This window comes from Rhinolophus sinicus, chromosome 10 (genome assembly GCF_057876585.1).
Source record: "Rhinolophus sinicus isolate RSI-liver-muscle chromosome 10, RSI-T2T, whole genome shotgun sequence".
Lineage (NCBI taxonomy): Eukaryota > Metazoa > Chordata > Mammalia > Chiroptera > Rhinolophidae > Rhinolophus > Rhinolophus sinicus.
This window is the reverse complement of record NC_142510.1, coordinates 6,957,820-6,983,695: the sequence shown is the minus strand read 5'-3', so window position 1 is coordinate 6,983,695 and position 25,876 is coordinate 6,957,820. Positions and strand designations below refer to the sequence as shown.

At 47.7% G+C, this 25,876-nt stretch overlaps 2 protein-coding genes across 3 annotated transcripts in view; one reads left to right on the top strand and one right to left on the bottom strand.

Moving 5' to 3' along the window:
- The window catches only part of SNX29 (sorting nexin 29), a 426,403-nt gene extending 425,534 nt beyond the window's left edge, over positions 1-869 (top strand). The window contains exon 20 of the mRNA XM_074322948.2: positions 720-869. Within this exon, the coding sequence (XP_074179049.2) occupies positions 720-723 (4 nt within the window). The 3' untranslated portion in view covers positions 724-869. The remainder of the gene's footprint in view (positions 1-719) is intronic.
- Positions 870-4,791: 3,922 nt separating this feature from the next.
- The window catches only part of CPPED1 (calcineurin like phosphoesterase domain containing 1), a 77,013-nt gene continuing 55,928 nt past the window's right edge, over positions 4,792-25,876 (bottom strand). For both annotated transcript variants that reach the window (XM_074322952.2, XM_019750676.3), the window contains one exon: positions 4,792-7,783. In XM_074322952.2, the coding sequence (XP_074179053.2) occupies positions 7,554-7,783 (230 nt within the window). In that variant the 3' untranslated portion in view covers positions 4,792-7,553. The remainder of the gene's footprint in view (positions 7,784-25,876) is intronic.

The window sequence follows — 25,876 nt, the reverse complement described above, 5'->3', positions numbered from 1 at the left end:
GGACGCGCTCCAACCGAGCCATCTGGGAGCTTAGCGGCAGCTCGTTGTCTTCATTCTAGTTGCAGAGGGCGCAGCTCGCTGGCCCATGTGGGAATTGAACCGGCAGCCCTGTAGCCCAGAGCTCGCGCTCTAACCAACTGAGCCACCCGTCCGCCCCTATAAATCTATTTTTAAGGGGCCAATCTGGGAGGAGCCCGGGGACAGTGGGCCCCTCGTGATGCACTGCAGGGCTCCGTCAGGGTGGGGGTGGGGAACCAAACATGCCATGTTTGATGATGACCGGCATCGTTATTATCTGTCGTGTGCAAATTCTGCAGCAACACTAGTCAGATGCACTGAGGAAGATGCTCATGGAAACCTTATGGGGAAGGTACTTACATTGTACCCATCTTATGGATAAAGAAACGGAGTCCTCCAAACTGGGCATTACCTGCCCAAGGCCACAGCGTGATGAAGTAAGAGGGCCAGGACTCAATCCCGGATGGGCTCTGTCCTATTAGCAACTTTTCCTCCTTGCCTCCCTGATCTGGAAGGGGCAAGACATCCACAAGGCCGGGGGCTGGGTTAGGAGGCTGCAGCCATGGGTCAGTGACCGGCTGACAGCCGTGGCTATGGGGATACCCACTGAGCATCCTGTGTGCCCGGCTCAGGGCCAACAGCTCCACATGCATTGTTTCACTGACTCCTAACCAGGTACCATTATTATCCTTGTTTTTCAGATGAGGACGTGCAGGTTTGCAGAAGAACTTGCCCAGTCAGGCAGCCATCGGTGGCCCAGATGGGATCTGGATCCAGAGTCTGTCGTTGGAGCTCCCGCTGTCAACCACTGTGCCAAGGACCCACGGAGCACTGAGGTAGGCGGACACGGCGCGTGGCTAGAGGCAGAGGTGGGAGCTGGGTGTCCAGCCCAAGGCAGATGTGTGGGGGATGTTGCCACTTGTCAAGACCGGGAACAGTAGAAGAGAAAGTGTTTTCGGAAGGGAGATGCATTACATTTTGGAAACAGAGTGCCTGAGTCGTTTTTGGGACATTGTCATGCTGCCCAGTTGGCATTTGGCGTATGTGACTCCAAGGCTTAGAAGTTCCTCTCATCTTAAAAATAGTTTATGTGGGAAATATCATCCCACAAGTGGTAATTAATGCAACTGGTGTCACGGCTTCCGAGGGACAGAGGGAGCAGAGAAGGCTGCCTGGGCCATAGGAAACATCAGTGTGTCACGGCTCGCTGAAGCCAAAGGCTGGTCTGTTTGCTGGTACTTGGCCCAGGGCGTGGTCCCTACAGAACAAGTGGCTTTGGGATGGATGAGTAATCAGAGCGGGGAAAGGCTGGTGATGCGGGAGGGTTACTGAGTGGAGTGTATCAGCAGTGAGTCAACAAATATTTGTACGGAGTGCCAGGCCCTGAGCCAGAACAGAGGCCAACAGGCTGTTCCTGTCCTCAGGGTCTTGTGTGACAAACACTGGAGACCTGGCAACTGCAGCCCACGAGGTAAGTACAGTACTGGGGAATCTGAGACAGCGAAAACGTGTGGTGGAGTGATGTAACGTTCCAGTTGGCAGTTTCAAAACACGCAAATCCAGGCAGCCTTTCAGAGACAGTATGAGAGAGGAAAGCTTTAATGCCCAAGAGGAGACTTTCATAGGCACCATAGTAAGCCACACCCTTAATACGCCGTCCTTTCAAGTCCAAAACCCTCCATTCGGTCTGCCCCGAGGCAGAGCTTCAGGGAAAGCCTGATGGATACCAGTGGTTCAGAGACAGTGGCTTTTGCCTGACAGGACCAACGTGAACTGTACCTACATGCAGTGTGTCCCCTCTGCCCCACAATGCAGCAGACACACAGCGCTCCTCTGAGAAACCCACTCGCGGGAGTGGAACTTGCCTGTCCGTCAGTCAGTCAACCAACAGATCCACCCAGGGTCTGTCCACTGTCTTAGGGTCACCACCCTGTTCCATCCTCTCTGTTCCCACCTCACCACCACGGATGTGTCCCAAACCCCTTCCTCGCCCCTTCTGATGTCCTTGGGCCATCAGTTACTGTCCTTGTCCATGTCCATTTTTACCCTCTTCCTGATGGCGTCTTCCTTCTGTTAACACGCTCAACCCACACCTTTCTGCATTCACTCTGTCTACTGCCCTCCCAAATGCCCTGGAAAAAGCGGTCCTTGCTTATTCTTTTCTTTCTTGCTCGTTTCTTTAGCAACGTGTAGTGTGGCTTTCCTGTACTCAGTGGGGCAGTCTTCCCCAGTCACCAATGGCCCTGTCTTTTTTGGTGTTCTGTGACATCTGCTGGGTTGTATATTTGGCATTTCTGGTCCTAGTAGCTGCTTTACTGCCCCAGTGTGACCATTCCAACATCTGGGACATCTTAGGGTTGTCTTTTCCTTGGACAGTGGCTCACATTTTCTTCTTTTTGTTTGTTTGTTTTTTTAAAAGTTGCACGCCAAGTGTTTCTGAACAGATGCCTGGGCATTGGACACGTTATGTTGTGGGGAATCGGGATTCTGTTATATTCCTGAATGTTGAGGCTTTTGCTTGAGCAGGCAATTCACTTGATGAGACTCAAAGTGTAAATTCTCTGTTGTTTGCTCTGGGCGGTAGTTCCAACCTCAGTTCAATTTTTTAAGCTTCTGCTGCTGTCTGTTCTGTTCATGCATATTTAAGAGGTAAGCCCGAGATTTGTGTGAAGTTCACATACAAAATACGGGGATTCCCATCCCATGTCTCCCCTCTTCAGGGATTTGGGCTTTTTAAATAGATAATGACTTTTTTGATAAAAACGTTGTCCCTCCCTGGCTGCTCTACGAAGTGTGTGTAGTGGGAGGAGGGGTTTTGCGACCGTCTTTTGTTCCCTCTCTGAATCAGCTGGCGGGGTTCAGAGTGTGGATACTGCAGAAGGGCTGCTCTGTGGGGGCTGAAACCACTAAACGCCAAGGGAAGCCAATCCCTTTTCCTATTGTTCAATGTGCACCAGTCCGAACTTAAAAAAAAAGATTACCCTTCACTCCTTTTTCTGAAACAAAGGTGTTCCCTAGAAGTCTATTTTAAGGTTCTAGGGCTGCTGACGTTTCTCAGAAATCTCATTTATTCATGACTTATTCACGAAGCACTTCTAAGATGCATTTTTCCCTTTCCGGGTTCTAGACTTGTATCTCCAGCCATCTCACTTACACAGTCCTATAGAGCCGTTGTCTACAACCCGTCCCTTCTCTGGGCTCATGTGCTTTGGTTACAGGTACAGCATAGCATGCGTTCAGTGAGCGGGGCTTAGACTTGTAAAGAGTGAAGGACACTTCTCTCATTGCGCCCCCCCCCGCCCCCCATTTCTTCACTGTGAGGGGAGAACCCAAAATATCAGGAATGCTGTGAGCTACTTACTGACTTCGACATTACGTAACTTGGAGGACAATCTCGGAAGAACTGCCACAAGGCTTAGGAATGCGGCCTCTTTTCCCTCCTTCCTCCCCTGTACTGAGTGTTAATGTTGATAATTAGTGCTGGTCTGTATCTTTACTCATGTTACTCATTCCACATTCATCGCCAAGTATTCACTGAGCAGCTACTCTGTGCCCCAGGCAGGTTCTAAGCATCAGGAAGAGACAGAAGAGACAGACGAGGCCCCTGGTGCTCTGGAGCTCGTGTGTTCTGGGGGGGAGGGGGGATACACACCAAGAGCAGGAAACAAGCGGAGGGGAGGTGATGCCTGGGGGTGGGGTGCTGAGGAAAGGACTCTCTGGGGAGTGACTTTTGGGATCAAAATGACCACAAGAAACCAATTCCCATCAGAGGAAACACCAAGTACAAAGGGCAGGAGAATGGCTGGCAAGGGCGAGGCGGTCCAGACGAGGCCGACAGGTAGGAAGGGGGCAGAGTCCGCAGGGCCCAGGAAGCCACGGGAAGGAGTCGGGACTATACTGTCGGCGAGACGCAGAGGGACTTTGTGAAGGCAAGTACCAGAACAGAGTAATGAAAAGTATCTTGTAATTATTCACATTCAATCAACTTTCTTTACACAGATAAAACCTAAAGGAAACAGTGAATCTCTATATACTTCTGTGTTTGTAGAGTCACTAATGTTTGGAAAAAAAAAGCTGGAAGTAAAAATTAGAGGAAAAAGAGACTTTAGTCAGTAAAATCTTTTCGAGAAAGATGCTAGAAGTCATTATTCCTAAAAAAAGAAATATATATATATCCCCCCAATGGCATAAGACAGTATTTAATGAAGTTATTTTTTTTTTTAAAATCAGCATTACCTGTCAAGTACTATCTTTTGCATGTGCAACCCAAACTGCTAAGGGTATCTGAACAAGAAATCCCTAGTGTCTATTACACAGAGCTTTTAATAGGACTTGCCTTGACAGTTTATTCCTAAATCATCTTTTCCCCTCCAGCTCAATACAATATTGCGACTTAATTTCACGACTGCACAAAGCTGTTTCAGGCACCACTTGGGGAGTAAGTTTTAAGATTCCAGGTAAAAGCAAATGATATTTTTGCTACCTTTTCTCAAAAGATTTCACATTAGAATAGAGATTGTGACATTAAACCGCATTGTGTGTATAGAGTTTCTATGGTTATATATAATGCAACTCGGTACCTTCTGCAGGTAGTACTGAAGGTAAGTGGTAGGGTTTGCTTGCAACTGTTTATCAGGGACTGACAATCTCGTGATGCTGAAAAGCACGAGATACTATGAAATGTTCTGTTTAGAGCTGGTTCCATGATGTTTACCAGATATCCCCCCCGCCTCCGCCCCATTTTCCAACCGCAGGAGAAACTTGACTGAAAACTGGAGATAAATTTATTTATTATAAAAAGTGAATGCAGTTAGATGATCATTTCCCCACCCCATCCACACACTTTTCGGCCTTGACAATTCAATTTTAGATCATTCTAAGTAACCTTTCCCTCTTAGCAGCCCCTTGTTGGTTCCCCCAATTAAAACGATTCATTGGAAGGGGCCCATTAGGTGACATTTCTTACCTTAACACAGTTGGGGGGTTTCCTAAGCCCTGGGGGTGGAGGGTGGGGGCGGGAACAATGAACAAAGAGTGCAGCAGCATCTGACAACCATCGCGCATTCACCCTTGTGGGCAGAGCTGTGTCCTGGGGCCCGTGATGGTTCCATTCTGTTGCTCAGTCTGTTCCTGTGAAAATTCTCCATCTGTAGCAATGGGCTCCTTGGATAGGCTTTGCCATCATGAACCTGGTGCGATCAGGGAAGGGGTTTCGGGGCCTTGCCTGGGCGTCGCAAACCTCAGGAGGAAGTCCCAGGGCCTCCAGCTACCACTGGGCTCCCACCCAGGAAAGATGGCCAAAGGTGGTGAACATTGGAGTGTTGCCGTGGGCTGAGCTGGGACAAACCCCTCACCCACGACAAACGTTTGCCAGTGCTAAGGAGCATGGGCTTGACAGTCGGACTGCTTGCACCATGACCCTTCCTTCCCCGTTATGAGCTGTGTGACCTTGGCCAAATGGCCCCAACCTCTCTGAGCCAAAGTACTTAGGACATAGCATGTAATAAAAAGTCAACACCATGGCACTTACGATCAAATGTTTTCTTGTTTTTCACAGTAGAAGGCACTTAAAAAAAAAATTTTTTTTTAAGCAAAAGGAATCATAAGTGAAGGCACTGGTAATTATTATCGGAATAATGCACGCTCATCTATAAAATCATTTCCTTACTTCTTTCTGAACTTCTCTCCACTGTGGTTGGTTACTGTAAACATGGTGGGAAGTTCATGATTCCCTCTTCTTAGCCTAGTCTTGCTGAGTTTTGAATCAATTCTTTTACTTATTAGGCTTTTAGGGAAGGAGACTTAGTTTCATTTCCATTGCTTTGAATTATCTTTGTATCCTCTCCAAAACTCGAGTGCCACAGTCCAAAGCAATTTGCACGCGTAACAAGACAGAGATGGCTCCATCAGTGCCCTGTGATTAAACTCTTCTCATTTCCCCCCAGGAAGCCCCACGTCCATGTTTACGATCCTGAGACACAATTGGGGCAGCTAATTCTCCAAGTGTGACCACATCCCAGGCCTGAAATATGTGGCTTATTAGTTATGCCACTTACTGACTTCCTCTTCTTAAACTCTTATATCCACACCTGTTGTAAAGAAAAACGAATACAAAGCAAGAATGCAGCAGAACACTAAAACAAGAGCCTTCTAATTAAAAAAAAAATTTTAATTTTCTTGTGCCACGTATCAATGACCTACCGGTGTCACCGATCTGTGGTGTAATTAACTTGTCTTCTGTCCCTTACGAATTTACATATCCAATTATCCTCCTATGTAACTTCTCACGGCTTTCCTACAGTGACTAAAATCTTTTAATTTAATGGATTTTGCGGTTCATTTGTAACCAGTCGGTTGTTAAGGGCATTTTAAGATGTCGGAATGCTACTGGGCAACGCCAGGAGAGGCCCCTGGCAGGACCCGCAGGACCTAGGTTCCTTGTCCACCAGGACAACTGCTGAGAAAGACGATGTGGGCGAAACAACACAGTGGTCGGGAGCTGCGGAGACGATGCAGCAAAACGGGTTGCATGAAAATAATGCTGATTTGAACCATCCACGCTCCACTGCACTGGGGCATTTGATCAAAGTCAGCGCCAACTTAGATAACGTGGCTGAAAGTGGTTTGTGCCCCACCAGAATTTCTGCTTTGCTTCTTTGGAGAACTCTGCATCAAATCCTACTTTCTCCGTCCAAGGCGATACAGTGAAGAGTCTCAGGAATGGAGCGTCATACCGATCACACGAGGACACCAACCTGCAGAGTGACTGCAGCATTGAATGTGAATGAACTCAGAACACACTGCACTTAGGGCTCTGGTTTTCGTCTCCTGGATGAGATTTTTACACATGGCTGATCTGTGTGCAGAGGTCACTTTTCTAGTCACCACAAAGGCCAACTCAAGCTTTGACTTGTATCGACCACATCAACAGCAATCGGAGAAATCTCAAAATTTAACAGCGAATGTTGGCTACTCAGCTCCTTGTTAAAACGAGTCTGCATGGGACACACTGTTTGTTGTGTCAGGAGGGAAAGGAGAAGACCTTTGTTTTGCCGAGCACGGGAGCCATGACCACAATTTAACACGATCAGAGGCAGTTTGTTCAAGGAATTATCAAAGGTCGCAGTTGGATGTCAAGTTGGGACTGAGGTCCACAGGTAGACATTTCACCATATGCTACCAGAAAACAATCGAATTCGGAAGCAGAGAACTTTAGAAAGTTGAGAAACATCATCAGGAGGATTTATTCAAACACCCATGCAGAGCTGTTCCAATATCATTTATTCTTTTATTGCCAGGCTCCAACCCCCATCCCCTTCTCTTTTTTTAAAGGGAGGGCAGTTTTATTTCAAATGTAATTTAGGATAGGCCCCAGCTCTTTGATTTCTGCAAAAGGACATAAATTCACAAATCTGCCTGGTATACTTTCATATTCAATAAGTGGTTGTGTGCAGCTGCTGTTTCTGGCAAAATGAAAAATAAAAAATGAAAAAAGAACGTGGAAGGAAAAGTGAATGCATCAAAAATGAAGGCAATCATTTTTTCTTCATCAAATCCATCAGGTCATCTTCTATTCCTCTCTCACTTAGCTCATCTAAACTGTAGTAGCGATGGATGATTTTCTCAGCGGTCACCACCACGACTCGGAGCCCATGGGTGTCTTTGCCCAGCTGGCACCCGAGGGCAGACGACACCACCATGTCAAGCGTCTTGTAGGTGCCCCCTGCATTCCTGTGGTAGTGGCCTGCAAATACAGCTCTGATACCTGCAGGGAATGGAAACAAACATTAGGGGGCCGAGGACTTCCATGCAGGTGACCTGGGGGCGCCCATGGTTTTTCCCTGTGAGCAACAGTATATGATTATATGAAACGCGTCGTGTTATCCAGTGTGTAATAAAGAAGAAGGCAGCATAGATGGCAGCCAGAATCTTTTGCCAGAATCGAACTCATATGCACAATATGTCATCATCACGTGTGTCATAACTAGTGCAGGGACGTGCTAGGGAACCAGAGCACAGAAGGAAGAGACGGTGCACAGCTTTGGGAGAGATGGAGAAGGCTGAGGGAAATATTTCAAGGCCTATATAAGCAGCCTTGTGAAGGAAAGTTACACATCTATGAAAAAGAATGTTTATGCAGTTCTAGTCAAGATAGCATAGCATGTTCAATATTTAATGTACCTCAGCTCCAAACTTAAAGCAGTGATGGGTGAAACATAAAAAAGAAAACCGAAGGACAGAGGCAGCCTCAAGACCAAAATAAACAGCTCCATGGACCAGAAACAAAGCAAGAAGGCAGAGCAATGAGTGGGGTTACACTGCTGATGGGAGTTCAGCTCTTATTAGAAGACAATTGAGACTGAAAGCACTTTCTGAGATGAGGAAATCAAGCCTGGCCCCCATGTGAAATAGTGGGGGCGTGAACGCCTCTGTTTATGAAGGAGATGGAAGAAAACTGCTGCCCACTGCCTGGGGCCAAGGCCGCGGTGTAACGAAGCACTCCAGAGGGAAAGAAAGACCTGATCTGTAATGTCCCTAATTTCCATGGTTTAAACACTCTTATCACAGCCGATTTTAAATTATCAACGTGATGTCACTGCTGTGGGAAGAGATGCCCCGTAGCACTCCATCACATAGTGTTTCCACCGTGCAGATGCGAGCTCTGAACACAGCCTTGAGAGCACGGATAACAGTCCTATGCAGCAAGGTCATTAGAAAACGGCAAGTTTTGAGTGTGTGTTCCCTTTGCTTTTTAATATATTTAACGATGAGTTTGTATAATTTAATTTTTAATAATGGCTGTTTAACAACCAACTTATGAAATTACTTACAACTTAATAATTGGTTTTCGAGAGCTGGTAAGAGCTATCTCCAGCACACCAGTGGGCAGGGCTCGTAGCAAGCAGCCTGTGGGTCTAGGAAGGGAGGAAGACAGGTTCAAGTCTAGGAACTGAAACACGTTTTCCCAATATTACTGTGGGGCAGGGGCGCAAAAGCACCATTATAAGGCCTGGTCCCAGATGGTGGCTCGGGGGGAAGTAACCAAAACCACTAGACAGGGAGAAGTTAGTCAAGAGAGAAAATAAGAGAAAAACGAAACAAAAAAATACCTCTTACTCAAATTGAACCTGAAATAAAAAAATCCACCACCCAGGAAGAACTCTCATGCTAAATAAGATAGTCCACAAACTCTTCAATCAGGAACATGAATTAACTCCAGATGATATCAGTGATATAAGACTGGAAAATATTTTAAATAAATGTGTTCAGGATGTCAGAAAGTCCTTAAATAAGGACTAATATCCCTCAAAAGAGCAACATGTTATGAAGTAAAACAGGCATGAATTGAATAAGAATAGCTGGTAAGGAAAAGTTAGAAATGAAAGACATAAAAGATATAACCATTAAATTTAAAACAAAAACAACTCTCAATAAATGGCATAAAATCTAGACTGGACACTAATGAAGGAGGAAATTCATGAACTAAAAGGTAGAGCTGAGGAATTGAACCAGAAGACAACACAGAGACCCAGACACAAGCAGTATGAACAAGCAGTTCAAAGAACCCGAAGGACAGAGTAAGAGGTTTCAATGGGTGCTTAAGGGGTGCTAGAACAAGAAAAAGGATGAAATAATAGACTAATTCAAAAGAATAATAGCTGACAATTTTCCAGAATGGCGGAATATATGGATCTTCAGATAAAAAGTACTAAGTAGGATAAATGTCAATTTAAAACAACATATATCACAGTAAAATTGTGGAGCATCAAAGAGAAAAGGCTTAAAAAAGATATCATGGTAATAGTATTACAAAGAAACGACAATTAGATAGCAGGCATCTCAACAATAACAGAATCAGGGAGCTATACCTTCAAAATGCTGAGCGCAAGTAACTATGAACCTCGTATTTTATACCCAGCAAAAGAAATACATGTTTGGACATATAAAACTAAAAGTTTACCACCTCCAAACCTTCACTAAAAGAATTATTAGGAGAGATGTTTTAGCAAAGGAAGGGATAAATTAAAAAAAAAAAAAAAATTATGCGCCAACACTGATAAAATACTTTGGTAAATTTAATTACCTATTTATTTTCTTTGAAAAACTCCATTTTTTAATGTTAAAGTGAAACTAAAACTCAAATAAGAAAATGAAAAGATAACCCATGGAATTGGAGAAAATATTTGCAAATCATGTATCTGATAAGGGTATAATATCCAGAAAATATAAAAAATTCTTACAATTCCACAATAAAAAGACAATCACCAAGTTGATAAATGGACAAAGGAGTTGAATAAACATTTCTCCAAAGAAGGTATACAAGTGGCCCACAAGCACATGAAAACGTGTTCAACATCTTCAATCACCAGGGAAATGCAAATAAAACACCAAAATGAGGTAACACTTCACACCAACAAGAATGGCTATAATTCAAAAGATGGAAAATAACAAGTATTCATAGGGATTTGGAGAAATTGGGACCCTCATACAGCGCTGGTGGAAATAGGAAATGTTGCTGGTGGAAATATGAAATGTTGCAGCCATGTTGGAAAAAAACTTTGGCAGTTCCTAAAAAATGTTAAACATATAGTTACCACATGACCCAGCAATTTCCCTCCTAGGTATACAGTCAAGAGAAAGAAAACATGACATCAGGGCAAAAACTGCACAGGAATGTTCCTAACAGCATCCTTCACAAGAGCCTAAAAACCATCAACAACCTAGATGTCCAGTGACTGATGAATGGATAAGCAAAAGGTGGTACATCCCTACCGTGGAATATTATTCACCCACAAAAAGGAACAAAGTACTGCTACATGTTACAATATGTATTGACCTAAAAAACATGATGCTAAGTGAAAGAATCAGATACAAAAGGCCATACACTGTATGATCCCATTTATATAAAGTATCCAGAATAGGCAAATTCATAGAGAAAGAACGATTATTGTTTGTCAGGGGCTGCAGGAAGAGGGGAAGGTGGGGGGAATGGGGAGTGATTGCTGATGGGTAGGGTTTCCTCATGGAGTGGTAAAAATGGTCTAAAGTTAGATTGTGGTGATGGTTGCACAACCTTGGGAATATATTAAAACCACCGAATTTTGTACTTTAAAAGGGTGAATTTTATGGTGGGTGAATTATCTAGTCCAATTTTTAAAAAATGCAAAAAAAAGGTAGGGGAAGGGGAGACTGGAATGACCCATGTGGTAATGGACGAGAGCTGGACACATCAGTATGAACTCACGTTTAGCATTCTACGGAAGCAAATTGTTACACCCTGCATAGACGTGCGTATGTGCAGGGTAGTATCAGACACACGTCCTTGCTCTGTCGGCTGCGAGTGTTGAGAAGCAGGGTCGCATACTAGCAATAAGCACACCTAGCGTCCAGATCTTGGCTTCTCCAGCAAGATGAACTATGGATTCTTGGAGAGATGGCTGACCGTAAGGCTGGGGCAGGGATAATACAAGATGAGCCTGCAGGATCTTTCAGAGCCAGAAAGGAAGCAAGTGCGCAAAGACTCACCATGGTGAAGCATGTCTAAGGGACACAGTGGCCAACGGAACGAGCTCCCAATGGCCAAACTTAACGGTCGGAGAAAAAAACAAATAAATAAAACCAACAGAAAGCCCCTAATATTACATTATAACCCAAAGTATATATAATCCATGAGTGCAACTAATATAAATGACTAAATAAATACACGTGGGAAAAAGACACCAACCTCGCATACACAAGAGTAACAATAATTTACGCACATCCTCCTCGTGCCCTGGAGGAGGTGGGACATAACCAGCCCCCGGAGGTGCGGGCCATACACGGCCACTTCCTCCCAAGAGTCACTTCACAGGAGAAACTGAACAACATCCACAGTGAGGGTAAGTCCTGGGGATAGCACGTGCCCTTGAAATGACTGGGAGGAAAATGGCACTTTACCTGCCTGGTCATCCCCAAATCCATAACCTCAGCGTGCGAAAAACACCACAAATCCCAACAGAGACACAGTTTCTAAATGCTGACCAGTACTTCTCCAAGCTGCCAGCTGACGTCCACAGTGAGGGATGGAGAGCAAGGTGACCCAGCTTCCCCTACAGCCAAGGGTGGGGAGAAACAGCTATTTCTATGGCATTAGGATGCAAACACACACAACTGACTCATTTCAGAGGGTAAAGAGGTGCTATCGGCTCACATTTCATTGTGCCCTTGAGCCAGCAGCCCTGTTTTCGTAGAAATTTATCCTTTAGAAATACCCAGCGAAGAGGCCACAGGTGTGGTGGGCTCTGTCTGGGGGCCGACACCCAGTGCAGTGTTCACTGAGGCGGTCCGTCAGGTCCACTGACGGGAGGCCGCATGAACTATATCCACAGGACGTATGTGTTAAAAGAGGGAGACTTACACGTGCTGACAGCGGAAGGCACCAAGTATGTTAAGTATAAACAAGAAGATATAAAAGTGTTATGCGACCCGTTTTTGTAAAATGAAGCCAACATATGCATAAGAGGGTGTGTGCGCACGTGTCTGTGCCCCCCAAGTAAACTGGGGAGATCCCCACACTCAACGTCTCCTACTTGTGATTTCACGATGAGGATGGTGGGGTACGATTAACGGAGGGGGGGCATCACTTTCCACTTTATTACTGCAACGTTTGTAATGATCAGGCAGTGACCGATCATCAAGGTGCCGTGAACAGCCTAGCGGTGGTGTGACAGGGACCGGGGAGAGGACGACAGAGAGGGAGGTGCCACCCTCCCAGGGCCTGAGCTGTGCGCTTCAGCAGCTGTAGCTGGAACCACGGGATGGTGCCCACCGGGTCCCCGCTCAGACTGGAGGGCTGTGGAAATGACTGCTTCCTCTGCGGCCTTCCTGGGGTTTCGAAGCCTTATGGCCGTCGCAGGCTCCAGTGGGAGCCTCTGCTATTAGTCCCGCCTCGGGGAGCCCCTAATGGCCAGTCGGAAGGCACTTAGCATTATTATTTCGCTGTATGCTAAATTATGTTTATGAAATTGGGCTCTTTAGGCTTAATGCATAGCTGCAGACTGTACTATTCTGGAAGGAACGTTCGGCAATTTTGAAAGTAGCTCGCATTAGCAGTAATTAGCTGTAAAAACTCATTTGTGTTTAAATTTCACGCCATATTAATTGGCATTCGCGGAGACGCGAGAGTTAATGGGGACTGTTCAAGCGACCAGTGGGACTTTCAGAGCAGATCTGGGTGGACCGCACAGCGGGGCGGCTCTGCAGTGGACAGTGCCATCCATCTTCCCATCCCAGCCCCTAGGGCTCACCATTGATTGTTAATGTCACAAGTCACAGAAAATGTGACCAAATGTGGGTTCTTACATGAGCAAAGATGCCTGAAGAGGACCAGAAACAGAGACGCAAGAGGCTGTCGGAGAGCAGAACCATGTGGCAAGGACCTTCCCCTCTGGTGAACGAGCTCACCCTTCTCACCCCGATTATGCTGCGGAACTTGACAGTTTGGAGTCGTGAATGAGAAACCACGCAAGGACCAAGTTTGCAGAGGGATGGTCAGGCAGGAGGCTGAAGCCGTCTCCGACGTAGGAGCACAGGAAGCATTCCCTTGGGTTCTGGGGCAGAGGTCAACCTTCTAGGCTGTTTCTGGTTGGCCTGGTGAAAGCCGAGACACAGGGATGAGACTCGGGATGAGACACAGGGATGAACTGTGGGACCCTCTTCTTCGGTGGGAACCAGAACCAGAAGCGTGGGGAGTATCTGGTAGTGGGAGTTTCTGAGTCTATTTCCTTCCTCCTGGCAAGTCTGGGATTATGCTGTCCCTGTCATGCCCCAAGGAAGGGCAAATACTGAGGCAGAGTGGGGCGAGGATAGCACAGGACGCTAAGGACTTTTCATCCATCCTCTTGCTGAATCCGCCCCATGGGCAGAGTCATCTGCATTTTACAGATGAGACAACTGAAGCCTGGGGGAGTTAAGACACTGAGGCAGTTACACTTAGAACACAGAGCAGCCAGGATCCGAATGTGGGTGCTCTGATGTCAGAGCCCAAACTCTGAACTCAGGTTCTTTCCTTTGGGACCTTTCCTCTGGTCGGTACCTGAAACTTGTTGAGTCTTGATTTCCTCATTTGTAAGATGAATAGTGAAACACCTGCCTCATGGGCGGCAGAGTGGTTTGGAGGAGAGCCTGGATGCTGGAAACAAGCACCCAGTAAACAGTAGGCCCATCACCCCCTGGAGACGCCCTCCAGGGCTGGGCCATGAGCGCACTGCTGGAGTGGGACACGCGTGACGTGCTGGCTCTGATGCGCAGGCTCTGGTCCGAGTTACGGTCCTGCCCCTTGCACACTGACAGGCCCCGGGGACTTCTAAGGAGTTTTACCCATCCCGGCTTTCTATTAGCTTTTGATAGGGAAGCATTGATTCACGACTCAGTGGAGGCAAGGAATGTATTAATAAATCATGGTTTCCCTGACGGGGGATTGATTTTAGCCGTGTTTTCAAGGGTCGTGCAGAATTTCCATTCGGGCTGTTCATCAGTCATCTGGCCAACATGCCTCCATCGCGCCTTTGTTGAGTATTACGTATGGATTGTTTCTGAATTATGAGCTGCTGCACGGAGATGACAAGCGTCTTCTTAAATTACCGCCGGAAGAGGAATTCCCAGCAAAGGTAGCTCCCGCATCCACACAGGGTGACTTCTGTGGCACTAGCTTCATATTTATTTCTTTACGGTATCAAGCTATGAAGATGCTATAAAAGCTATTTTTAAGCTGTCTCCATTCAAATTCACTTCAAGTCAATGTGAGGACTAGGATGCAATCTCTGTATAACTTAATATTCTAATATCAGAAACTTGCCTCACATCACTCAGGATATCGGGACCCACCCCAGTACAATTTTGATATTCAAAACGGACTCCCTCACGGCCTGACTTTAGGCCCGGGGAAGTGTAAATAAGTTCAAATTGGGCAGCTTCTGCTTTCATCCTGCCAGAGTATCTGTAAACACCACGCACCTTTGCAATGTCAGCTCTAACAGTGAACTGTCATATATTATTAGTCACACCCGATTTGCTGTCTCAGGGGCAAGGAAGAAATTGTGACTCATAAAAAGAAAGAAAAGTAAGTAAAAATAGTCTGGGTGTGAACGTACAGAAAGCTGGTGTAAACAATCCTCCCTTGGCAGTCAGAGGCCTGGGTGGCAGAGACAAAGTCGGGGCACGGCTTTCCCGAGCAGGGCTGGGAGGTGCGGCTGACAGTTTGAAACAGGGGTCCAGGCCCCCTGATTCATGCAGTCGGAGGTTCTTCACTATTAAGTTACGGTTTTGATTTCCCAATTTGGGAATTCTAGGTTCCAGCACAATCACTCTCTGAATGCCACCAGCATGTATCTTTTCAAATGTGGAGGTGCGGCCCCCCCCTCCCCCCGGACTGCCAGGGAACGTGGGGAGAGGAAAAGGCCAGCTCCACGTTCTCTGGGCGAGGCAGGAGGCTGCTTCTTCAGCCAATTTGAGGCAACAGACATTTGCACCGAGCTCTCTCTGGTGCAGGGTGCTGTGGGAGCGCCGTGGGGTACCCAGATCTACCATTCCTAGCAACCAGGAGCTTAAGGCCTGCCTTGCAGCTGGGTGGTAAAGAGCGATTCACAATAAAATGCGGACAATGAGAAAAACACAGTTTAGTGGTTTTATTCACTGAACACCACTCTGAGCTGAGCATACTGCATATGTATCATCTTAGTTCAGCCTTACAAGGACGCCCATGAGGAAGACATTACCCACCTTTTACAGGTGAGGGAATGAGGCACAGAGAAGTTAAGTAACTTGCCTGGGGTCACACAGCTAGGATATGACCCTGGATCACGAGGACTCAGAGGCACAAAGTGCCGAGGGTCACAACACTGGTGGCTTCGCCCTAAACACACCCCCAACTGCGTCCAGTTCTTTGCTCGCATGGCAGACCTGGCATTTGAAGTCGGATCATGACCATGGCGATGACAATACGAACATTTATGGAATGTGCTCACCATCTGCAGACATTGTTCTCAGCACTTGACGTGTCTGTCAGTCACTTAACCCCCACCCTTTCCCTATGGAGAAGGCAGGCTATTATCCCACTTTTGCAGAGGAGAAAACTGAGATGTAGTGACAGTTAGTAGTTTTTGACCTCAGCCTGGAAGTGGCAGGACCGGCGTCAGAGTTTGGTCACTGAGACTTCGTTCCTCGGTGATCTGACAAGGGAGAGCCTTCAAAGATTAAATGGGAGCTTGCCCAGGACCACGTGCGAGGCCAGCACCCTTCTGTGATCCAGAAGTTCTGAGTCACTGCTGCCCTCCCTGTTCTTCCATCATGCTGGATATTCCCTCCCACCCTGCTCTCATCAAAGCCCTTTGACATGACTTACTTGGGTGGACGTTGTCAGCGTCCCCGCCAGTCCCCTTTACAGGCTGTGTGTCCATCCTCCAACTGTGGGAGGGTTGGCTGCTAACAGGTCACAGCTGCCTGTTCTCCTGAGACCTGACCAGGCGGTTACTTCCCCTTGGTGGGGGTCATAGCCAACGACCAGATGACGGGGGGGGGGAGCAAAATGTCAGCCCCCAGACCACGTATCATATGTCAGTTTATATGAAATACCCAGAACAGGCATATCTACAGAGACAGGAAGATTTCTAGGGCAGGGAGAGAGGGAGGGGATTTCGGAGGAAACGGGGGAGAGACTGCTCAAGAGACAGTGTTTCTTTATCCAGTCATTAAAATGTTCTAAAATTGACTGTGGTGATGGATGCACAACTCTGTGAATATAAAAACCACTGAACTGTACACTTTAAATAAGTGAATTGAATGGTACGCTAATGGTATGGCGTGTCAAAAAAGCTGTTACAAAAAAAAAGGGGGGGGGATAATGACTATAATAGTAATAGCTATCATTTGTTGAAGCTCCATTACGGGCCAGGCACTGTGAACAAGCCTCCTTCTACGCCTTATTTTAAATTCTTCAGTCTTCCTAAAATGGGTTGTTGCCCCTGGGGGTGGGGGAGCTGGCCCCTGCCTCAAGGCGGGTCCACCTCTGTCTTAGGATTTGTGCCCCGGAGTCCTGGCTGGGAGTCTGGCTCCCGCTGAGCATGTCTCCTGTGCTTGGTTTTGTCCTTTGGGGGCGGGGGGCGGTCCTACATCCTCAGATCCCTGCTTCCAGGAGCCCCCCCTCACATGTCCTCCAAACCGGGTCTTGGGGCTCTGTACCCAGGGACCCTGATCTGATCTAAGCAGGCCAACTGGGCTTCCTGCGGCCTCTCACTCCGCGGTGGCAGGAGCAGCCTGAGGGCGCCCTGGGGCCCGACTTCTCCCACCGTCCCACCTACTTTGAAAAGAACAGACTGTCTATTAGAGCGTCCGCTTGCTCTCTTCAGTGGCTTTTACATTTTCTTTCCATTATTTCTCTTTGTTGTTTTCTGCCCTCACAAGTAATGCAGTTGAATTAACTATGGTCCACACACTGCAGCTGTAAAGAACCAGGAAGATCTACATGCACAGATATGGAAAGAGCGCCAAGAAGAATGATGTGAAGCCAGTGCAAAAAAGCACATACAGCAGCCTTCCTTTTGTGTAAGAAAAGAAGGGAAAATAAGCAAACACACACCACTGCATGCAACTGACCCTCGGGTCAGAGAGAAATATATGTATTTGCAGTATCTCTCACAAATAATAAAAATTAAAGCAATCTAGGAAAAATGTCAGACAAAGCTAGGTAAAGGGTGTCTGTATATACGTTCGTTTTTACTTGTACCTTTTCTGTAAGCTTAAAAATATGTCTGCATAAAAAGTTAAAAGAAAAAAACCAATGCATGCTTGCTAAAAAATAAGATCAAATGTAAAAATACAAAACATAAAAATATAGGCCTATAGAAATATATATATATATATATATACACACACACACACACACGCACACATATAATTTCACACCAATGACATCTGCTGTCTATGGATTTGCAACTTGCTTTTATTCTCTCAACACTATCTTTTCATTGTCCCACGCAGGACCTCCAGCTCTATCTCTACAGCTGCCCTATAAAATCTTGAAAACCGTATTTCGCTATGTAACATCGAGGCTGTCAGACGGTCATTCTATATTTTAAACTGGGAGGTCAGATGGGTCCTGAGCCTTCCAGCCCTCCAGGGACTGCTCAGGTGGATGGGACACTGGCTCAGTGAGTGCAGCTTCTGAGGGCCCTGGCACCTGGAGCAGGGCCACCTCCTGGGAGGAAGGAGTCCATGCCCAGACGGATGGCAGGGTCTCAGGGGAGCAGCCATCTGCCCATTTGCTGAGGGTCATTAGCACAAGAAGAGACTCAGGTCAAGCACCCAACCCAAGCAGCCCTGCCTCTGCGTGAGCTGACTGGGGTGAGGGGGCATTTTCCCCTACAGGAGCCAAACCCCTACCTTCTGAAGGGTGTGAGCGGCTCAGACGGCTGGTGACGACTTCATTGCCATGGGACCAGGTGGTCCTGGGCTGCGCCACTGCTGGAAACCTGGGTTCATGCCTCTCCTGTGGCCACGCAAACATCTGGTCACCGCAGGCATTTGTTCAGCTATCTGGTCCACCTGCTGTGACACACCTGGCTTGTCTTAAGGATTCACAACCACCTCTTGAAATCCTTTCCCTGTCTTTCGTCTATTCTTTTTACCATTCGCTTGGGTAGGAAGTAACAGCCCAGCTGTCGAAATGACCTTCACCCAAGGCCAGCTCATACTCCATAAGCAGAAGAGATTTTTCTTTTTTCTTAAAAAACAACAACAAAAAACCCAATTTCCTCCCTTAAAAAACAAAAACAAAACAAAAAAACATGTAAATTATACTTTTCTTGCTTCACCTAAATAATAATCAACAGAGATTATATTCTTCCCTTTCAAGGCTCCTCTTAATGGAAACTATAGAAAGTGAGAGAGGGAGATGAAACCGCCATTCGTGACAGCAGAGAAGTAGATCAGAGAACCCACAGGCTGTGCAGTTTCAGCTTCATCAGGACAGAAGCGGTTCCAACACAAAAGTCCCATAGACAAGGGGATGGGGAGAGATTCACTGGTCACCACGCCAACACGGGAAGGCAGCCGAGAGGGGCCCAGGCCCTGCTTACAGCACGTTTCCCCTTCTACCACTGCACCCCCCTAATTATAAAGGACAGCAGCCGTCCCCAATTTGGAGCACGGGAGCCCACAGTATCCTGGGTACAAGGCAGTGCTGCCGGGAAACAATTCCCCTCCGGGCCGGAGGGCCTGGCTGCCCTCGCCTCCCCCAGAGCCCCCCCCAGAACCCAGTGAGGTGACTTCAGTGCGGCCTCACACTTCCCCACCAGGACTCAGGACTCATGATGCTCCTGCACCGTCACTCACTCCCTTATTCTTTCCTACATGGGAGGCTATGCTCAGTGTTTAATTTTTCCCCTTCCTGATGACTTGGAAATTCAAAACCTGTGTGTGTCAGAGAAGGGCTGTATTTTATCATGTTAGTATTTGGCTGCCAGAAAAGCGGTGGCAGCTTGGGGTAGAGGTCAGATGACGTGGGCTTGAAACACAGTCTGCCACTGCCGAGCTATGTGAGTGTGGCACGTCCGTCCACCGCTCGGAGCCACAGTGTCCCCATTTGGGAGGTAGGAATGATACCAACCACCCCTAGGGTCGCTGAGGAGATCAAGTGAGAGAGCTGTGCCCGAGGTCACGCAGCAGGAAGCTGCGTGTGACGTACTCAGGCGGCATTCAATAATTATACCTTCCTCACATCCTTCTCTAAGTATCTGATCAGAAGGTCTTTTATTCATTTGCACAAAATACATCTTTTTTTCCCCCCGCTATTCATAATCTCTTTATTTTTAAAAGAAGATGGCAGGCTTGCATGTGAGATGGAACGTGGGGCACACATTAAGGTTCCAATCCAGAACGGACAATTTTCTAGATTTCCATTAGCCGTTTTCAGGTCCTGTCTTAAACACAGCTGTCAGGACAAGAGGCTCATTAAAAAGATTGTTTTGACTGACGGCTCGTTCATGTATCAGATTGGAAATCCATCCAAAAATATTCGAGGGAGGTAGTCAGACGTGGTGGCAAGTCACGGAAGGGAGGGTTTTGTTTTGCAGAGCGTTGAAGATGAAATTGGCTTGGGAACAAGTGCTCTGGGTCAGACTCCAGCCAGCAGGGCCCAGAGGGCAGTGCTGCAGCCGGCGAAATGTGAGGAGCATGGGAAAGCCAGTTTCGTTGTAGTGACTGGGGAGAGAAAGCTTCCAACCAGGCAGAGATTCCTCCAAGATCACGGTATTCGCCAAATCGGCGTGCTTTTCCATGGCCCTTTGGCAGGTGGCCTTTCCCGGGCGCTGTCCATGCCCATGCTCGCTGGAGGACACAGCCGCTGCTGTGACCTCTGCCACCCCACCTGCCCATGATTCCGAATCCGTCCCCAGCCCCGACTTAGTTCCAGGACTGCTTCAAGGACCTCGCTGACGCCCCTGCAGGCACTGCACACACACACTCAGTCCTTTCGCCCCAATGCCTGCACCGCCTTTGGGGGCTCCCTGGGCCAGCACAGTCCCCTGGTAATGCAGGAGTCACCCCAAACTCCCTTCTCCTCCTAGGATGTGCATCTTGTTGGTTTTTCCATCTGAACCCGCTCACAGCCCTCTCTGCTCTCCATCCTCGGGGCAGCCTTTGGTCTTTGTGGCTGCGGGTCTCCTCAGCCTCCTGCCTTCCCATCTGCCCTCCTCTCTGCCCCCAGATGTGTCAGGACATTCAGCTGTCAGTGGCTTACACCAGTCAAGGGTGTGCTTGTGTTCATCTATGACGGCCGCTCCATCTCACAGAAAGAAAGGGGGTGGGCAGTCAGAGTGGGTGCAGCAGCTTAAGGATTTTGCTAAGGACCCAGGCTCCTTCTGTCTGTCTGCTCTGTCACCCTCAGTGTGTGGCTTTGTCCTCAGGGCGGCAACATGGCTGCAGGGCTTCCAAGTAACATGGGGAGGTAGCACTGCGTCCAAGTGCCAAGCAGGACGAAAAGGGAAGCCCCACTTACTAAATTCCAGTACTGGGTCACACGGCCACAAGTAGCTGCAACAGGGTCTGGAGAGAAGTGTTTTCAGCTTGTCACACTGGTGCCCTGAACAAAAACCAGGGAAGGAAGAAAGAGAAAAATGCATCCTGGACAGGCTGAGCAAGGCTGTCACTCTGAAATGCAAAACCGATTGTGCCACTTGTCCTGGAAACTTCCCCATGCTTCCCGAGCACCTGAAGTTTCCGACTAGGCCCTGCTCCGTGTCACCAAACACCTGCACCCTATTCCTGTCCCCGAGCAGCTTTAGCACCAGCTCCAGTGCACGCTGGGCTGTCCTGGGGCTCCCATGCTCTGCCTGTGTCTTGCATGCCCTCTTCCTGCCCACATCTGCCTGATGAACTCATTCATCCTTCAGGACCCTAGTTGCTGCTCTCCTTGGGGAAAACATTCCTGTTCATGCTGATTCTCCTTCCTCCTGCTCGTTGAACGTTCTTCTACTTTTGACCTGTGATTTCTTGTTTCCACCTTGGTGTTCCCTGCTGGTCTGGGAGAGCAGAGACCAAGTCTATTTAACTGAATATCTGTCTCCAGAATGAACAGAATAGAGCTGCTGCTCTGAAAATGACGGATGGATGGATGGATGGATGGATGGATGGATGGATGGATGGATATATGAACCTTACGGCAACACAGAAGCTATGTTTTAGGTGGTATCCTGGAGGACAAACAGAAATTGCCCCTTTGCCAATGTTACCTAAAGAAAAGGAGCCCCAGGATTTTCTGATGACAAAAGAACCACCGTGCTCCTGGGGTGTTATCCTTTAGTGAGGAAATCAGGCCTCCTGATGGGTGGGAGTCAGACAGCGTGGAATGAGCACGGGTTCTGAATTCTGCCCGTTACTTAAGGCCGCACGACGAGCCACTTTACCTCCCTGGTTTTAAGAGTGACAGCAGATCCCTCGTGGAGTTGGTGTGAGTCTCCAAGACTCACGCTGTGTGGAAACCCCCTGTGGCACACGGGGACACAGTGCTTTCCGGAACTGTTTTGGAATAAGGTGTGATACGGGGTCCTTTCTTCTTTACCAGGGGAGACAGTGCTGGTTGCCTCCCAGTGTCCACGCCCCTGTTCTCTTTGCTAAAAGAATCCTGGTTTTGTTCTGGGAAATGTCCTGCTCTGGAAGGTGAGGGGCTTCATCCCCAGAACCCGGATGGAGGCAGCTATGGCCATTCTCTTCCTGTGGCCCCTTCAAGGGCGGGGAAAGCACCTGTGTGGCCCAGGTCTGGATAGGGAGCTGAGGGAGAATGCCTACTGGGGGATGGGGGTCTTGGGAAAGTTTCTGCTTCGTTTAAAAAGTCCCCTTTGCTGCCTCTGAGGACTGCCAAATCTGAGCGTGAGCTGTGGCAGCCGCCTGAGAAGATCCAACCCAAGAGAAGGGCCACATGGGTGGGGGGAGCAGAATCACGGCGAGATCCTGGGCCCTGAGTTAGCTCGACAGACAGTCTGAATCTCCCCCAGATTTCTATTTACATGAGATGATAAACTTCTTAATTCTGTGCGCCGGGTGAGCTGGGCGACAGCCGAAAGGAAATAACACGAGCCTATACATTTTAGAAGAGTAACTCTCCCTTCCGGGTGACCAGTACTCCGTTTTTGAACCGTCTATAAGCCTGCCTTTGGAAGCTCTTACAAAATAAGACGTCCCAGGATGTTTCCTTACAGTGTGGGAGGCAGGAGGGTTCCACGAGAATGTTTTGTCAGTGACCTTCTTGACATGCTTTCTACTGCTTGGGAAACTGCTTTCCGAAGCGTCATGCGTCCAATGGAACCAAGGCTGGGATCCAAGGCAGTGCCCGGCACAGAGGAGGGGGAAGAAGGTGGCTCAGTAACCTTAGGCCACGTCCACATGACAACTCAGAGGCCACTTAGAAGTGAGAAACAGACAACCATCAGGCAGAGTGTGAGTTATCAAAACACCCAAAACACGGTCAACCAGAAACAAAGAAAGAAAATCTTTTCCTCCCTTAGATGTGAGCCTTTCACTTGTGGCTAAAAGAAGAGATTAAGTGTGAAAAAGGCTTAAATGGGATACATTTTTGAAAACTGATGGCTCTGTAACTGTTATCCTTAAATGTAAGTGTCCATAGTGATTGAGCTTAGGTACCTACACCCGGGCTCAGCAAACCACAGCCACCGTCTGTTTGCTCATAAGGAATGTGAGCTACAAACGCTTCTTGCGTTAATAAATGGCTACATTTAGGTTTCTACAAGTACTGATTACTCTTCTCAGTATTGCCTGGGTCCCACAAAGTCTAAAATATTTACTGTCTGGCCCTTCACAGAGAGTCTGCCACCCCCTGACCTAGACTTTATTACAGGGATGCTTTTCACCATTCTTTTCCATTTTCTGAGAAACTTAGAAGATGCAGATGAGCACAAAAAGTAATGTAACATTGATATTCGCACCACCCACAGAGAGCAAATATTAACATTTTGTAGGATCTGCTTTCACAGTTTTTAAGAAAGAAAAATACTATAATTACGTAATTTTTATCCCATTACAGCCGAAGTCCCCTTTGACTTTGTTCTGCTGGATCAGAGGCATTTGGCTTCACCTTTCTAAGGGGTGGGCACCTTTGGCCGGAGGGTCAGTGACCTTGACAAGGTGAAGATGGCCGTCCCACGCCCTGATCTGAAGGCAGGAAAGGGGGGGGCGGGGGGCACTGACCACAGTGCTTCCGTGTGCTGACAGATCGATCACCCAGAAAAGGTGTCCTTCCCTTGAAAGTTGGTCTTTGCCATGACCGCTGGGGGTGGCACAGAGTGGGCAACTCCAACTTCCGGAATTAAGTGAGTGGCTGCCCCCAACGCAAACACTGGATGGGACGATTTCATGAAGACACAATCGTGACGTAAAGGTTGTTATTTATGAAAGTAAAGGAAGGAATGGGAAAACCGCCGAAGGAAGAAGAAAGGAAGGAAGGAAGGAGGGATGACATGTCCCTGATGCTGTGGCCATCCCTGCCAACAGGTCCAACATGATTCACTCGGGCTTAAGGGACCCCACGCCCCATCCCACAGGGAGCAGGCAAAGTACTGACTCAACTTTAAACGCGATTTATGGAGAGAGGAACGTCAACAACATTAAAAAGAAAGTGTCATGAAGTCCCCACTCTGACTTGTACATTGATAGGAATTCTCGGGTTCCTTCCCCGACTGCTCCCCTAGACGCTGAGCTTCTTGAGGGTGGGACCGAGGCTTACGTCTTTGTTCCCCTCCATTTCCAAATGCAGAAGGCACGCGTAGTAAGTGTGCACAAGCACACAGGTGAATGTAACAATAAGCAGAGGCCCCCGATTCCAGGGTCAAGAGCCCCCCTTCCTCTTCCAGTGAGAAGGTGGAATCTCTTCCATGCAACAGGACTCTCGTCACATCGGGCCTCACCAAGACCAATTTCAGGCATGTGTTTTGTAAATGTTAAAATGTGAAGCCTTTTTATTTTAAGGTTTGGGCCTGTTTGTGCACAAAGTTCACGACAGTAGCATTTATCACAGGGAAAAAGTGGAAACAAGTTAAATGTCCAATAATGCAGAGTTCAATGAACGCGGTGTGTCTATGTCGTGCAAAATATCTGTAGTTTGGGCAACAGTTTGAATAATAGGAGATAATACTACGTATGACACAATCTTATGCTTCTAAAAGTGCTCCTCCGATGGTATGACTTCAGCTTTATGAGAAGAAGGAACTTATTAATAACAAGGAAACGTTAACGAACGGACTGCTTATAAACCAAGCCCCTGCTCAAAACACCAAAACCTGTGCAACCAGGCAGATGGATGGCCCTTTTGTGTGAAATCACAAATCATAACTAAAGACGGAGGATTTCATGAAGTCAAGAAAGTGACAGATTACGGGGAAGGCACTGACAAAGAAGGTTGTGGCAGAGTAAACACACATTAATTCCCAAGAAGGGCAATAATCGGATTATCGACGGTTCAGAAAGAGCCCCTTAGGAAACCTGGTGAACCTGCACATATGTTTTTCTCTTACAAAAATGACCCTCAATACCACTGCTGCCAGCTCCAAGTGTGAAGTGCAGGATACTGTCAGACAATTATTTTAAGACAATCTCAGCCAAGGAAACCAAACTGACGTGTGACTCATGTTTCGTTCATTCTAAGGGTTGGTGCCGATTTTGCAGTAACCACCAACTCTTTATCCAAGTTGAAAGAAACTGGTTGCCATATTTGTTTCTTTTCTCAAGATTGTCTCAAAACCAACCTTTGTTTTTATTTTTTTCACTATTGTCTATGCACTACGGTCCCCATTTTTCAAGTGAGATTTTGCTGGTGCTCCGAGCCCTCAGGTAAGAGCCCACCTGAACTTGTACCCCTGGGGAGCTGGTCTGTGGGGGGTACAGATCCCCCCGTTTCACGAAGAACTCCAAACACAGCACCTCGCTCCACAGAAGGCACAATTCACACATTCAGGGTGAGGGGATGAGTAAGGGCCACGCCCTGAAAGAAAAGTGCTGCTTGCTGAGGCCAGAGGGGCACCCCACGCCTGGTGCATTCCCAGGGCCCTCACTCTGCAGACCCCTCGGACATTCCCGTTCTCAGCCTCTTTGGCTTCTGGCCAGACCAGCTCCCGAGAGCCCCTTCGGAGGGCAGGTGGGAAGTGGACGTGGTGGGTGAGCAGCTGGGACCGGCCCCCACACGAGCTGGCCCGGCTCCTCTCAGCTTGCTGTCAGCACCCATGCCCAGTACGCACTCATTACCCCGACGGCACCGTGGTGAAGAGGCCGGGCCCTGGATTCAGAGCCTTGGGACCAGCGCCCAGCTCTGCCACTT